The following is a 14,123-nucleotide window of genomic DNA, read 5'->3' on the forward strand; positions in this document are numbered from 1 at the left end:
GGGGTTTAAGTGTGTAGCATTTAGTGGGATCTAATGGCACAAATGGAATTAATAACTATGTTTTCTTTAGTGTATGATTACAATTAATATCTACATATGGAGCAGGTCCTCTTCACGGAGCTGGCCACCATGTTTCTACATTAGCCAAGAACGGACCAACCAAACAGTGGCTCTAGGGCCATTAGCTTTTCCACGTCGGCCATACTTCCACATGCAGTATCTTACCAGTTTGAATCACGAATTGCAAAAGACCCTCAACATTTGCCCAAATTGTCTAAATTCAAGGGATTGGTTTAACATCTGGTGGAAAATCTAAACTTTTAGGAAGGGCTGATCCTAAGCAAAACACAACTTAAATCTGCCTCCTTAACACCAGTGATCAAGCACTTGAGCAGCTGTGGCTCTCTTCAGGGCACACTGCAGGGAAAGGCTGTATTTGAATCATGTAACGTTCCTCAGAACTGGTGTCAGTCGCATGCTCTTGAGATAAACAGTAAAACCAATGAATGGTCATATCCAGTAGTGGTGCAACGGAACATAAAACTCAAGGTTCGGATCCGAGTCACGGATAACGATCTGATCAGCACAAAATTAAAAAGGAAGCAAATATAACTTTTAAAGATCCCTGATCACGTTTTTTTTGCTGCCGATACCAATTGCAGATCATTGATGATCCATATTAACAGATACAGTTTGTTGTGTTGTTATAGCAGCTGGTCTACAAGGCTCCAGACTTTGTTTTGCCATCATCCCAAAAATCATTTCAACCACTATGAAGTGAGTGTAAACCATCAAAAATCCTAAATGTTATCCTTTTACTTAGTTTTTTGGATGAAAACACAAAATTCTAATGATTTGGAAAAAAATATTGTCATTAGTAGCTTTATTGGTAAATTAGAATTAGAATCATAATTCATCTGTAATATCTATTTTATATTGCTGAGAAAAACATCTTCAAACTACTGGATTTATTTAAGTTTCTCACCACTTACAAAACGACGCGTGAACACATCGTGATAACGGTGATGATTTCCACTGAACGCATGATAATGTAACGGAACCTCTGGATGGTAGCCGTTAGCGGTGCTGCCATCGTTACCAGCTCTCCTGTTGATTCAACTGATTTGTTGTTCACAGTGTAACTTCATCAGGGATCAGCGAATAGAAAGCATTAATGCAGATTTCATGATTGCATTTTTTACTGATTAATTCATCCGCGGTTCACATGCGAGCCGAACCATGAGGAGGGATCTATACGGATTATGGATCGACAGTGGTCTGTTACCCTAATAATATCCAGTAAACTTCCAATCAAATATATATATAGCCACTTTAATTCTATAGATTGTGTTTTTAAAGAAGAGGTTACACCTACTCAGTAGGCTTAAAGACTTTATATAAAATATATTCCTGAAACGGTGAACTAAAATGTTATCATGGTCACTTTGTACGGACAATTGTAAATGTAAAAGGAAGTTCTGGGTGGTTAACACGGCCAGTCAAATTAAAGGGAAATAAGAAATCTCCTGACAAGGAGACCCAGTGTGAATGGCCTCCCTCAGGAAGGTGCTTTAGGTTGCCACGAGCCACCAAAAATGTCTATAAGAAATCATTTGTCCCAACCACAGTTGTGAAATACACAGTTCATCGTACAGGGCCATCCTCTCACACCGCCTATCAAGCCGACTGATCTGTATTTGATTGCAAATGATTGACTCCAAGCTCTCCCAATGTTTTTACTGATTCTTACTCTCTTCTTTGGAACTCATGTTGGTTGCGGTGAAGATAAAGACAATTTTCCAAATTGTGAAAAATAAAGTGTCCAACTAACTATTCGGACATGACCACATGATTTTTGGAACATCAAACCCCACTCGTTAAGTCCAGTGATCCCTGCAAGTTATGATTTAGAGCACGGAGGAGTATTTCTATAGACTTTGGCCAGAGTCCATTGGTATGAAGGAAGAAAAAGGAAAATGAGGCCCAAGTTGAAAATAACTGTAATTACTCTTAAACTGAGCTAATGTTTTTCAAGCTATAGTGCAAAATAGTGTAAACTGGTGTAGACTAGAACCAAAGAGATTGAGGCTTGAAATAGTTCTCTCTGCCACCATAACCTAAACTTGGTAACAAATTGACCTTATTATATGAATCATACAGACTTTACAGGTTCCTAAATTCTTTTTAAAGCATGTCTCCTTTCCTTTGCCTGTAAAGTGCTGAGGCATTATTTCTATACAGCGCTCTATGACAGCTCTGCTAGTAGATGTGGGAAAACCTCAAAGCTCGACTCAAACAACAGATTGTGGTTAACAGTGCTTCACAGTGCAGCTGATATTTCACAGGTCTGCACGCTTACGTTCCACGAGAAGAAATGACTGTTGGTATGACGTCAGCACAGGAGGTGGTGTTAGTTTTCCAGCGAGCAGGGGAAGCACCTGGCTGTGTGCTGGAGGCTCTGACCCCCGGCATTCCACTGCAGAGATTATGCCAGGTTAAACCATCCAGCCCCCCCGAAGCATACAGGAGACAAAGTGGTTCTCTATCATTTACAGCTAGTAGTGCTGTAATGCTTACAGTAGTTCCCCAGAGTAACAACACATGATGCTATAATAATCGTAATAATGTGAGCCCAACATTAAAATGAGGGAAGTTGACTTCAAATGAGGGACATTTTCAAGTGTCTTTACTGCACAGTACCTGGCAACCTGCACTCAACATATTTCCTCCACATGAAGGAGTCAGGGGGTCTCCCTGCTGGTGGCCCCGGGCAGGACCAGCTGCAGGGCTTCCATCACACGGTAACTGCCGTGTTGACACTTCAACACTTGTAGCGGAGTTCTGATTTGTTATGGGGATGTCATATTTAGCCTATACATTGTGTGTGACTGCCCTCTGATCAGTCGTTCAAGGCTATAACCCAGTGTGTGTCACCAATGAATTCAAGATGGCATCAGCAGCTATTAATGTCTATTGAGAGTCTCTCCGGTCCCTGTTTATATGGAAACCATATATACCATTATATGGCTGCAGTTGTCTTCATTATCAGTCAATCTCTCTTTTTCCGATTTATCATTTGGAGTATGTGTCAGAAAAACCACAGCCTCGCCTCAATATGACCATATATGGGGAATGAGACAAAAGCAGACAAGTCCTTCTCCCCAGAGCGGTCAGGCAGGTTCAGTAGATCATAGACACTACTGTCTTCAATCCTACAGTCAGAGAGCGTGCGCCCACTACAATGTGTCTCCATGTGTTCATTTCCCTCCGTCGGTTGTACCTGCTCTGTAAAAACCATCCTAATGATGGATCGTTGAATTTACATTACAGGAATGTGTGATATTTACTTTGTCTTATTGACAAGATGCCAGTATTGCAGTGCCTAAACTATTACATTAATGGCTAATGAGCAACTCTTGAATGTTTACATTTTAAAAATACATTTTATTTTTGTTTTCCCAGCTGTGCGTATCAAACCGAGGTACTTACCGAGCCATGACTTTTGTGTACCATCAGTAATATACGTACTCAAACATGTGACTCGATTATTTTGACTTAGTATTTGAGGTTTTGTCAAACTTTCTCACAAGAAGCATGTCACTCTTTTGAATACAAAAATCGATACATCATTTAATGAATCAAGATTTTGACTCAGTAGCGCATTTTATTTACTACAGTTTCATTATTCTTAACTTTTCTATTTTTTTCCTGGCAGGATTGAGCTTCAATAGAAAACCTAAACGCCTTCTTCCAGACAAGCTGTTTGCAGCTAGTGCAGACCAGTCTTTGGATTAAGTCGTCCAGTGAATTAAGTCCATGAAAATCCATTTATGAGTGTCAGAAAGATCCCCTCTATTACATGCATAACAACTGAAGTGTGTCTTAATAAGATGAAGCTAAAAGGTGTAGCACAGTAATAAGACATTACTCCATGAAATGACGGAGTAACAATAACACTGAGCCAGACTCTGTCACAAGGAGCTTCACAGCATCGAAACATCTGCCTGGAAACAGTGATGAGAGCTCCAAACTCTGCTGGCTGGCCTTCTGTTCAAGCTAACAGGTTGATTGAGTCCATTCATTTGCTGAGAACAGCTCGCAGACATTAAAACATTAGTGTGTGTATTTGGACATATGTTCTTTAGAAAGAGTAACCAGGCAGAAAGTCACTGAGGGCTTTCAGATGCTGCTTTGACTCTCTTTTCTTCTTGATGCTTTCTTTTCATTTCCTCCTCATTAGGTGAACAGTGAGCGCTAATAGGCCAAACACTGGCATGACTCACTGTCATTATGAGTCATGATGCTCTGGTGGTCATAATTACTGGAGATGAGAGAACCTTTCATTCAGTACAGTCCACACTACTCACTCTCCTTTTATATCTGATGTCCACTGAGAAACGTCGTCTCAGCATTCTGTCTCAAAACATGACCTGGAAGGAGACAATGAGAGCGACGAGCTACGTATCAGTGGGACAGTAGCCAACAACTGTACTCAAGTAAAAGTACCGTTACTATGGAAAAACAAGTAGCCAAGTACAAGTTAGGTTAGTAGTCATCAAAATAATATAATATATAATAGAGTACAAAAGTATTTCCTGAAAAGATTACTCGAGTAGCGAGTAACTTAAGAAAATCTTTTATTAGATGAGGATATGACAGATAAAGTTAAACAAGTAATCACATACCTGTATTTATATGATGAAATGATAAGTCATGATCACTAACGTAGCAGATAATATCTCTCAGGTGTGATCAGAACACATTGTACCACATTGAACCAAAAACTAATGGTTGTTTTTTAATAACATTCTGTGCTTGGTGTATTATACATAGATTGCTGCAGTCCTAAAACCTGCACCACACTTCCAGTTCACTAGAACAGCAGTTCACCAGTCTGCCTTCAGCTTAGTGCTGACGTGAAGTCATGTGACTGGAGTGTAGTTATATTATAGCCTAACCAAGCGTTTCTCATTAATCACCGTGACCAAATAGACTTGCCAAAGTCTATTTTGAACCGCCACAGTTTCATAATGAACCTAAAATATGTTTACACTCAAGGAGGGGGCTGTCTGGCTCCCTCCAGGCGCTTTTCCTCCGCAGCGCTGTACTTAGGCTGCAAAAGTGAAGGCGGCCCTTGAATTTCGGCCATGTCAGCTTTACAGCACCGCTGCTTCCCGGGACCGTGAACTTAGGGCTCACTGCGCCGTCTATTCCTGTGTGACTGTTACCATTCATATTTATACAACCAATTCAATTACACTAGACCACAGTGTTAAACTACAAGTAGTATTAGTGTTACAAGTAGTCCTGTTTTCAAAATGATACTTAACTAAAAGTTCAAAAGTATCAGCATCAAAACATAGTTACAGTACCAAAAGTAGAGTACACTCATTATGCTGAATGGCCCATTTAAAATAATATATTTACAGTAGGCCTATATCATTAGATTATAATTATTAATGCATTGAAGGGTTCAACACTTTGATGTTGTAGCTGGTAAAGGTGGAGCTCATTTTAATTTCTTTACATACTTAATAATTAGACTGTACACTACTAATACATCATAGTTTATTAGTTGATTTATATTTTGTATTAAGAATCTGAATCTGTGAAGTAGCCTAACTCGTAACTATATTGTCAAATAAATGTAGTGAAGGTAAAAGTACAATATTTCCCTCTGAGATGTAGTGGACTAGAAGTATAAAGTTACATAAAATGGAAATACTCACGTTAAGTACAAGTGCCTCAAAATTGTACTTAAGTACAGTACTTGAGAAGCCTAAATGTACTTAGTTACACTCAATCGTTCCAGTGTAGATGTCAGATGAATCATTCAGGCCAAATAGAAGATATTGTTGTGATGTTTTATTATTCATTCACTATTTAATGCCAAAAAATACTTTTTTTAAAGTTGTACTAAAGTGGAAATTTCCTTAAAAATGAGATGATGTAACTTATGACATTGACAGTTATTAGATAATAACATAGTGTAACAGAAAGTTCTAAAGTTGGAAAATGGTGAAATGACAGTTTGCTAACATTACCCATCATAAAATAACAGGCATGCAGATTAAGTATGAATGTATCTTTTGGTTTTGAAGAGGAACTGTATATTATCTCTTTCTACATGCCAAATAAAGTTGGTAAGTGCAGTGAGTGTTGGACAAAATGTAGTGTGATGTGCCAGGCAGCAACAGGTTGTGAATGATTCATTCTGCTTAGAAGAATGGAGCTGTTTGTAGAACAAAGCCACAACACTGAGGATGACTACAGTAACAGAGCAGAGCTGCATTGTTCACTGTGCCAGTTATACAAATCCCTGTCTGGGTGATTAATGCATCAGCCTCCATTTATGATCATTTACGATTATGAAAGTGAAGCAGTGGGTTTGATTTCCTTACAGCGCCCCTCTGGACTTCAATAAAGTACCAGAATGAGGAACTAGAGAAGTGTTCCTTTGTTTCACCATCAGTCAAATCATTGTGACATCCTACACAATACGCCTCATCAACCTACCGATGACACACTACAAGAGAACGGAAGAAACCCCCCAGTTCTGTTATGTGTGATTGAGCCTACGTGAAGTAGGAGTTGAACCTCTTATTTCCAGATTAACGAATGAAATATTTACTGATGGCCCCACCCATCACCACCCGTCACTGTTCTACCTGTATCTATAGACCCGTCACTGTTCTACCTGTATCTATAGACCCGTCACTGTTCTACCTGTATCTATAGACCCGTCACTGTTCTACCTGTATCTATAGACCTGTCACTGTTCTACCTGTATCTATAGACCTGTCACTGTTCTGCCTGTATCTATAGACCTGTCACTGTTCTACCTGTATCTATAGACCCGTCACTGTTCTACCTGTATCTATAAACCCGTCACTGTTCTACCTGTATCTATAGACCCGTCACTGTTCTACCTGTATCTATAGACCTGTCACTGTTCTGCCTGTATCTATAGACCTGTCACTGTTCTGCCTGTATCTATAGACCTGTCACTGTTCTACCTGTATCTATAGACCCGTCACTGTTCTACCTGTATCTATAGACCTGTCACTGTTCTGCCTGTATCTATAGACCTGTCACTGTTCTGCCTGTATCTATAGACCCGTCACTGTTCTACCTGTATCTATAGACCTGTCACTGTTCTGCCTGTATCTATAGACCCGTCACTGTTCTACCTGTATCTATAGACCCGTCACTGTTCTACCTGTATCTATAGACCCGTCACTGTTCTACCTGTATCTATAGACCTGTCACTGTTCTGCCTGTATCTATAGACCCGTCACTGTTCTACCTGTATCTATAGACCCGTCACTGTTCTGCCTGTACCTATAGACCCGTCACTGTTCTACCTGTACCTATAGACCCCTCACTGTTCTACCTGTATCTATAGACCCGTCACTGTTCTACCTGTATCTATAGACCCGTCACTGTTCTGCCTGTACCTATAGACCCGTCACTGTTCTACCTGTATCTATAGACCCCTCACTGTTCTACCTGTATCTATAGACCCGTCACTGTTCTACCTGTATCTATAGACCCGTCACTGTTCTACCTGTATCTATAGACCCGTCACTGTTCTGCCTGTACCTATAGACCCGTCACTGTTCTACCTGTATCTATAGACCCCTCACTGTTCTACCTGTATCTATAGACCCGTCACTGTTCTACCTGTACCTATAGACCCCTCACTGTTCTGCCTGTACCTATAGACCCGTCACTGTTCTACCTGTATCTATAGACCCGTCACTGTTCTACCTGTATCTATAGACCCGTCACTGTTCTGCCTGTACCTATAGACCCGTCACTGTTCTACCTGTATCTATAGACCCGTCACTGTTCTGCCTGTACCTATAGACCCGTCACTGTTCTACCTGTATCTATAGACCCCTCACTGTTCTACCTGTATCTATAGACCCGTCACTGTTCTACCTGTATCTATAGACCCCTCACTGTTCTACCTGTATCTATAGACCCGTCACTGTTCTACCTGTACCTATAGACCCCTCACTGTTCTGCCTGTACCTATAGACCCGTCACTGTTCTACCTGTATCTATAGACCCGTCACTGTTCTACCTGTATCTATAGACCCGTCACTGTTCTGCCTGTACCTATAGACCCGTCACTGTTCTACCTGTATCTATAGACCCGTCACTGTTCTACCTGTATCTATAGACCCGTCACTGTTCTGCCTGTACCTATACACCTGTCACTGTTCTGCCTGTATCTATAGACCCGTCACTGTTCTACCTGTATCTATAGACCCGTCACTGTTCTAACTGTACCTGCAGTTTCACATGAGTGAGGAGAATCTATCTGTGATAAGTCGCCCCACATCAGATAAGCATGTTGCTGTTGCCTAATTCAGCCTTAAGGGCTGAGCCTTTATCTAGCTTAGCATCAGTTTTAGAAAGTGTCCATGCACACATGGAGATCAAAACCAGACCTCATGTTCATCTACTCTGTCATCTCATGTGTGTCCTCTCCATTCGGGCTGTAACAGACACATTTTGTATTATCTATTCATAGGAGTGGGACGTTGGACCTTGGAAGCAGTAGTTTGTGAATGCATTGTGAATGTTTATCGCATATACCAGAGCTCAATGTGACATCTTATAGCCTGACTGATGATGAATTTGGAGGCTGATATTGATATTGAGTTGTTGTTTTTTATTTGACTACAATACTTAGCGATTGGAACATTCTGCAGTTAAAAAATAAACTTGCAAAAACTATGTGTTGCACCACTGCCCTAAAATGACCAAAGGCAGTCTCTTATTGGCTCACATTGACACCAATACTCTTACATCTAATATTGACCAATGGGTTTACCTCATCTTCAAAATGTCTTATTTACCTCGATATTCAATTCCAAGCTCAATAAATCAGAGAAAAACTGCAAATCCTCACAATTGTCATGATGGAGCCTGTGCACGTTTCACATTTTTGTTGTGAAATCATAAAAAAAGTTGTTGATTTGCTTTCTGTTGGTGAGTAAACTGCGAATCTTTTCAGCTTTCCATTCGAGGCGGACCTGCACACACACACACACACACACCATTCCTCAAACTGGTCTTAGGCAAGACAAGAGACCCGCTGCTGCTGCTACATGTTCATGATCCCATCTATATCTGCACAAGCCCAGAATCAGGAGGCCCTGCTTTGGTGTCACCGGGTCACAAATCATGGTACCGTTTGTTCTCACATTCAGAGTGAAGAGTGAGACTACTAGCTCAGAACCGCTGGCCTCCTGCCGGGCCCTCTTGGATACAAGCTGATTACAACAAACTGTCAGAATACTGGGTGATGATGTCACCAACTGAACCACAAACTCTATCATTTTGATCACAGAGCCAAACACCAAATTAAAAGAAAGAAATACAAAGTTGGAGAGCTTTATGAGTTTCAACAGCCGAGAGTCTGGGCTTGGTGCGGGGGACCATGAGCATGCCCCGCGCATTCACTACACAGAGAGGAGACCTGAGGATTTCACTGGAATGTGTGTGGAATGAGGAAGTGTGCAGCCACTGGGCCGCTCAGCCAGACAGAGAGCTGACTGCTGGGAAGGTTAGAGTTAATCTGATCAGCACAGCACGAGAAACCCATTTATTAGTGTGTGTGTGTGTGTGTGTGTGTGTGTGTGTGTGTGTGTGTGTGTGTGTGTGTGTGTGTGTGTGTGTGTGTGTGTGTGTGTGTGAGAGAGACCATTTAGAAAATAAAAATATTGCTTTTCAAAAAAAATTAAGTCAACGTCACCTTATCAATTAAGATCAATTTAAGACTTACTCCAAATAAGTAATAAGAAGTGTTGTTTTTCTTACCTCCAGGACCTGGACATAGCTCGAGGGGAACCATCCTCTGGCTCCATCCCGCTCTCCTTCCCACCAGCCTCCGGGCAGAGCCTGGACCACCTGAATAATGTCGCCGGCCTCGAAGCCCAGTCCCTGCTGGTGCTGCTCCCCGCTGAACGGGTACAAACTTCTGCAGTACGATCCAGACATCGCCAGCGCTACTTCTCTCTCACACGCGCAGTGATGATGACACCCCGCTCCTCGGCACCAACAAGTCTAACTTTGTGAGTGAAGTGGAAGTTTGAGCGAAGCGGAGCGAAACTTGTGTGAATCTGGTGAACAGGTTCTCCTCCTCAGCGCTCTGCTCCTCCAGCTGCACACTCCGTACGTCCGCTACAAGAGCAGCGTCAAGCCGCACGGAGCGAGAGGGGTGGAAATGGATGTCTCATAAATCTCACTTCAAAATAAAAGCACAACGTGTCGTAAAGTTTGTGAACGGGACAGGCTATGTTGTCTTTTATGCTCAACATTTAAAGGTTATATAGTATACATTTAAGGTGACACACATTTACAAACTGCCTACCAGTGTGTTAATTGTGCTATATAAATGTATACTATATAACTATGAATTTATAGTATCATAATTATCATGAAGAACTGACAGCTCCCATCCTAAATCATATGTAATAATTATTACTAATGATTTAGTAACATCTATATTTTTTTTCCTGGCGCTTTTTAAGTTTCAGTGTATCAGGTTCTACCGGAAGTTCTGTCTGTTATTTTAGTGGACTTAACTTGCAACTGTTGGACTCTGCAGCTCCCCTTCATCTCTTCTTTACTTTATCATATACTCATTGTATATGATGATGATGATGATGATGATGATGATGATGATGATGATGATGATGATGATGATGATGATGATGACGATGATGATGATGATGATGATGATGATGATGATGGTGGTGATTTCATGTCGAAACCATTTCGTAATTTGCTCTCATGGCCTCATTTATATTAGTAAAAGTGATTATGCTGTTCATTTAAACTTGGTTTATTTATTCAATTTTTTGATGTTTTAATGTATTTTTTGTGAGGACCTCTGTGACTGTTTGTTTCACTGATTATAGGATATAAGACAACGGTGATGATCATGATGATGATTATGTAATCTAGTTTGTCAAACTAGATTATAATGATATGCTTGGTTAAAATGAATAATTAAATAAGTAAATGTAAACTAATATGCAAAGCTCCTGGCTAGCTCCAGTTGTACATTTACAAATGTTTTATATCCAGCCATGTTCTCCTGAAGGAGAATGTCTTTGTTTGTTTCCTACATGAATGAATGGCTGAGAGGTTTGTATTTAACAGTATATTGTTTGCATCTTGCAATAAATATTGATATGTTCTTGATCACTTTGTGTTTTGTCTATTTGCCTTTTCTGTTGAACAATTGTGGGTTTTGAGGCAGTGATGCTTTCAATGTCATTTATAAATGCTTTGTAAGGCATAGATAGTCCTCACTTTAGATGAGGTCACACAAAACACTTTACTAAGGAGTAGTAACTATCTTAATTAATCATGAATTAACCATGAATTACAGTATTAATACATGTTTATAAAGCATCTATTAACATAGTCCCCAACCATAAATCATTATATATATATAAATGTATGAATAATGTACATCTAAATACGTTCTTAATCATTTACTTACACTTTATAAATGATTGTATTAATCATCTACAACTGCTGAATAATTGGTTTTTAATATATATAATACTTCATTTACAAATGGGGAATCCATCATTTATAAAGTATGAAAACACAATCATGAAACACATAATAGACGAGCTTATTAATGAAGAATAAAACATTTATAACTGTTGTTACAAATACCATACTAATGAGTGTTAATAGGAACAGTGCTTTATAAAGGATGAATTAAGTGTTTACTAATACTTAACTAATGCTTCATAGTGTGTAGTTATTATAAAGTGTTACCCAAATGATACAAGAAAAGTATTTTCCAGGTGTGTCGTGAACTTCTTTGAAGGATCTGAACCCTCTTTGGGGTCTTTCTCCCTTTGTGCTTCTTCTCTTGTCCGGGGGAGCCACCTAGCTGCTGCTCTAGTACTACAGATGATACCAGAACCCTGGGTGAGCTGAAGCACAGTGAGAAAGATGGAGATGTGAGAAATATCTGGTATGAATTCAATGGATTCAATTCATAGTGTTAGTAAAAGTCACCTGATTTTTTTAAATGTAGAAACTATAAAACGACATGCATTAGATGTACAGCCCAAAATGGATATTAAACATACACAGGTGTCAATTAATCAACATGATCATTTCATTTCATCACATACTCTTTGTAGGTGTGGTCAATTAGTGTAGATGCTACATTTATTATAAGTTATGTTATATTCTGAGGTTCCTCAGACTATAACACTGTACTCTCTTCCACAGGTTGTTACAAGAAAACAATGTATTACAGCAAAGAGGACACAACAGTGTCCTCTATGGGTATAAATGGGTCTGAGCCTCAGTCCTTGTTTTATCACTTGGAGGGAGATGGAACTCATGCCAGACTTGTATTTGTTGAAGTTTCCTCTGTGTTTAACACAATTAAATTACATATTTGAAACAGTTGGCTTTTAGAACAATTTGACTCAAGTAACCATCTGGGCTGGACTCTTGACTATTTAACTAGCACACAAAGAGTGAGGGTAAATTAAATTCTGCTCGTCCACTGGGTCCTCACAAGGGTGCGTTCTTTTACCCTTAACGTATGCTGATAACTGTGTTATTGCTCGTAGGCTCCAGGTCTAAAACCAAAGACTTGATCATTGATTTTAGAAGACATGTCCATACATGTTGTTAAACGGTCTGGTAGGCTGAGAGGTGAGTCACAGCTTAACAGAGGGTCCCTGCACCAGATAGTAACAGCGGATAAATAATGACGCCCAGTGAATTTCAGCTTCTACCTTCTGGAGGTTTGAACAATCCATAGCAACTTTTCTATTGTCTACGTTGTTTGTAAAAATGTGCCATGATGGATGCTTCATCTACTGCAAACAAAATCTACCTTTGGTAAAAAGTAACCTGAACCTGAACCTGACACTGCTTATATTCTACAATAAAAGGTTTAAACATGTTAGAATTCATGTTACTTGTTTGTGATTGAGAGCTACAAATGCCTGGCATATATGTATGTATTTATGGAACATTGTTTTTGGAGACTGTGGCAAACCAGGGGGAAAAGCCGAGCAGACCCAGCACAGGGGGTGGATCCCCAAGCTCAGGTTGGGGGAGAGGGAGTCTACTATCCAGTGCAGGTGCTGCAGCCACTAGGCATGTGGCATTGGTCACACCTGGAGCCCATCAGGTGATTAGAGTGCATGAGCATATGTTCACAGGGCTGTGAAACAGCGGCGGGAGACAGACTGGGAAGAAGACAAGGAGGATCTCCTGAACCGCTTGAGAGGCGCTGCATGAACCGGGAGGTAATCCAGCAGGCTAACCGCTCTCCTCTGCCCCACCCACACAGGACGAAGGAACTGTCTCACACTGGGTGTAGACCGAAGGCCAAAGACCCCGACCGGGAGCAATCTTTTGTGAAGTTTGACCCTGTCCCCCGTCCCCCTTTACCATAACCTGTTTATTAAAAGGACACTTTTTGTTACGTGGTTACTGTCTCTGTGTCTCCTGTTTTATTCCTAAATCTTGCCTCCATGTCCCCACAAGACCCATGTCAACTTATTTAGATTTCTGTTGAGTAAAACATCGACATGTATCGGCTGTTACAGAATATTTGCTGAGTTTTCCCTTCATTCAAACTGAGTGTCTCAGACAAATGACATTTCTGTAATGAGGACTTTGAGACACTGACAGAGAAACAGTGGAGTGAAGAATTCCTCTGTCTGGTGTGCTAAACAAACAGGGTGGAGTGACTTCATCCTAAATGAGTCTCTGCAGCCGTTGTGCTCCATATTGCTCCTGTGATTATTGGTCTAATTGTGGATAATTCACTGCTAGCATTAGGTATTGCATGCAGCTGAGTGACAGTGAAGAGGACGGCTATTTTAACTCAGAATGTAAATGTCAGCAGGCATTCTGCTGGGATCTGCCCTGATCTCTGCAGACAGATGCTCAAATGAAATGCAAACTGCCCACACAGAGGGACTTACTCTCCTTCTACCAAACTGATTATCTGCTACTCTGACTGGCCCGTTAGCACTACAGTACTAATCTCTTCAAACCCTTGTAATGTCCTCCTGGTTGCCATACACCTTTTGTCCTCTGGGGTCAAA

General features: G+C 40.5%; 1 protein-coding gene across 1 annotated transcript in view; it reads right to left on the minus strand.

Moving 5' to 3' along the window:
- Positions 1 to 10,151, minus strand: part of gas7b (growth arrest-specific 7b) — a 62,797-nt gene extending 52,646 nt beyond the window's left edge. Inside the window, exon 1 of the mRNA XM_079182389.1 lies at positions 9,835 to 10,151. Within this exon, the coding sequence (XP_079038515.1) occupies positions 9,835 to 10,014 (180 nt within the window). The 5' untranslated portion in view covers positions 10,015 to 10,151. The remainder of the gene's footprint in view (positions 1 to 9,834) is intronic.
- Between the last annotated feature and the right edge of the window lie 3,972 nt (positions 10,152 to 14,123).

The sequence above is a fragment of the Pholis gunnellus genome, assembly GCF_910591455.1.
Source record: "Pholis gunnellus genome assembly, chromosome: 21".
NCBI classification, from domain to species: domain Eukaryota; kingdom Metazoa; phylum Chordata; class Actinopteri; order Perciformes; family Pholidae; genus Pholis; species Pholis gunnellus.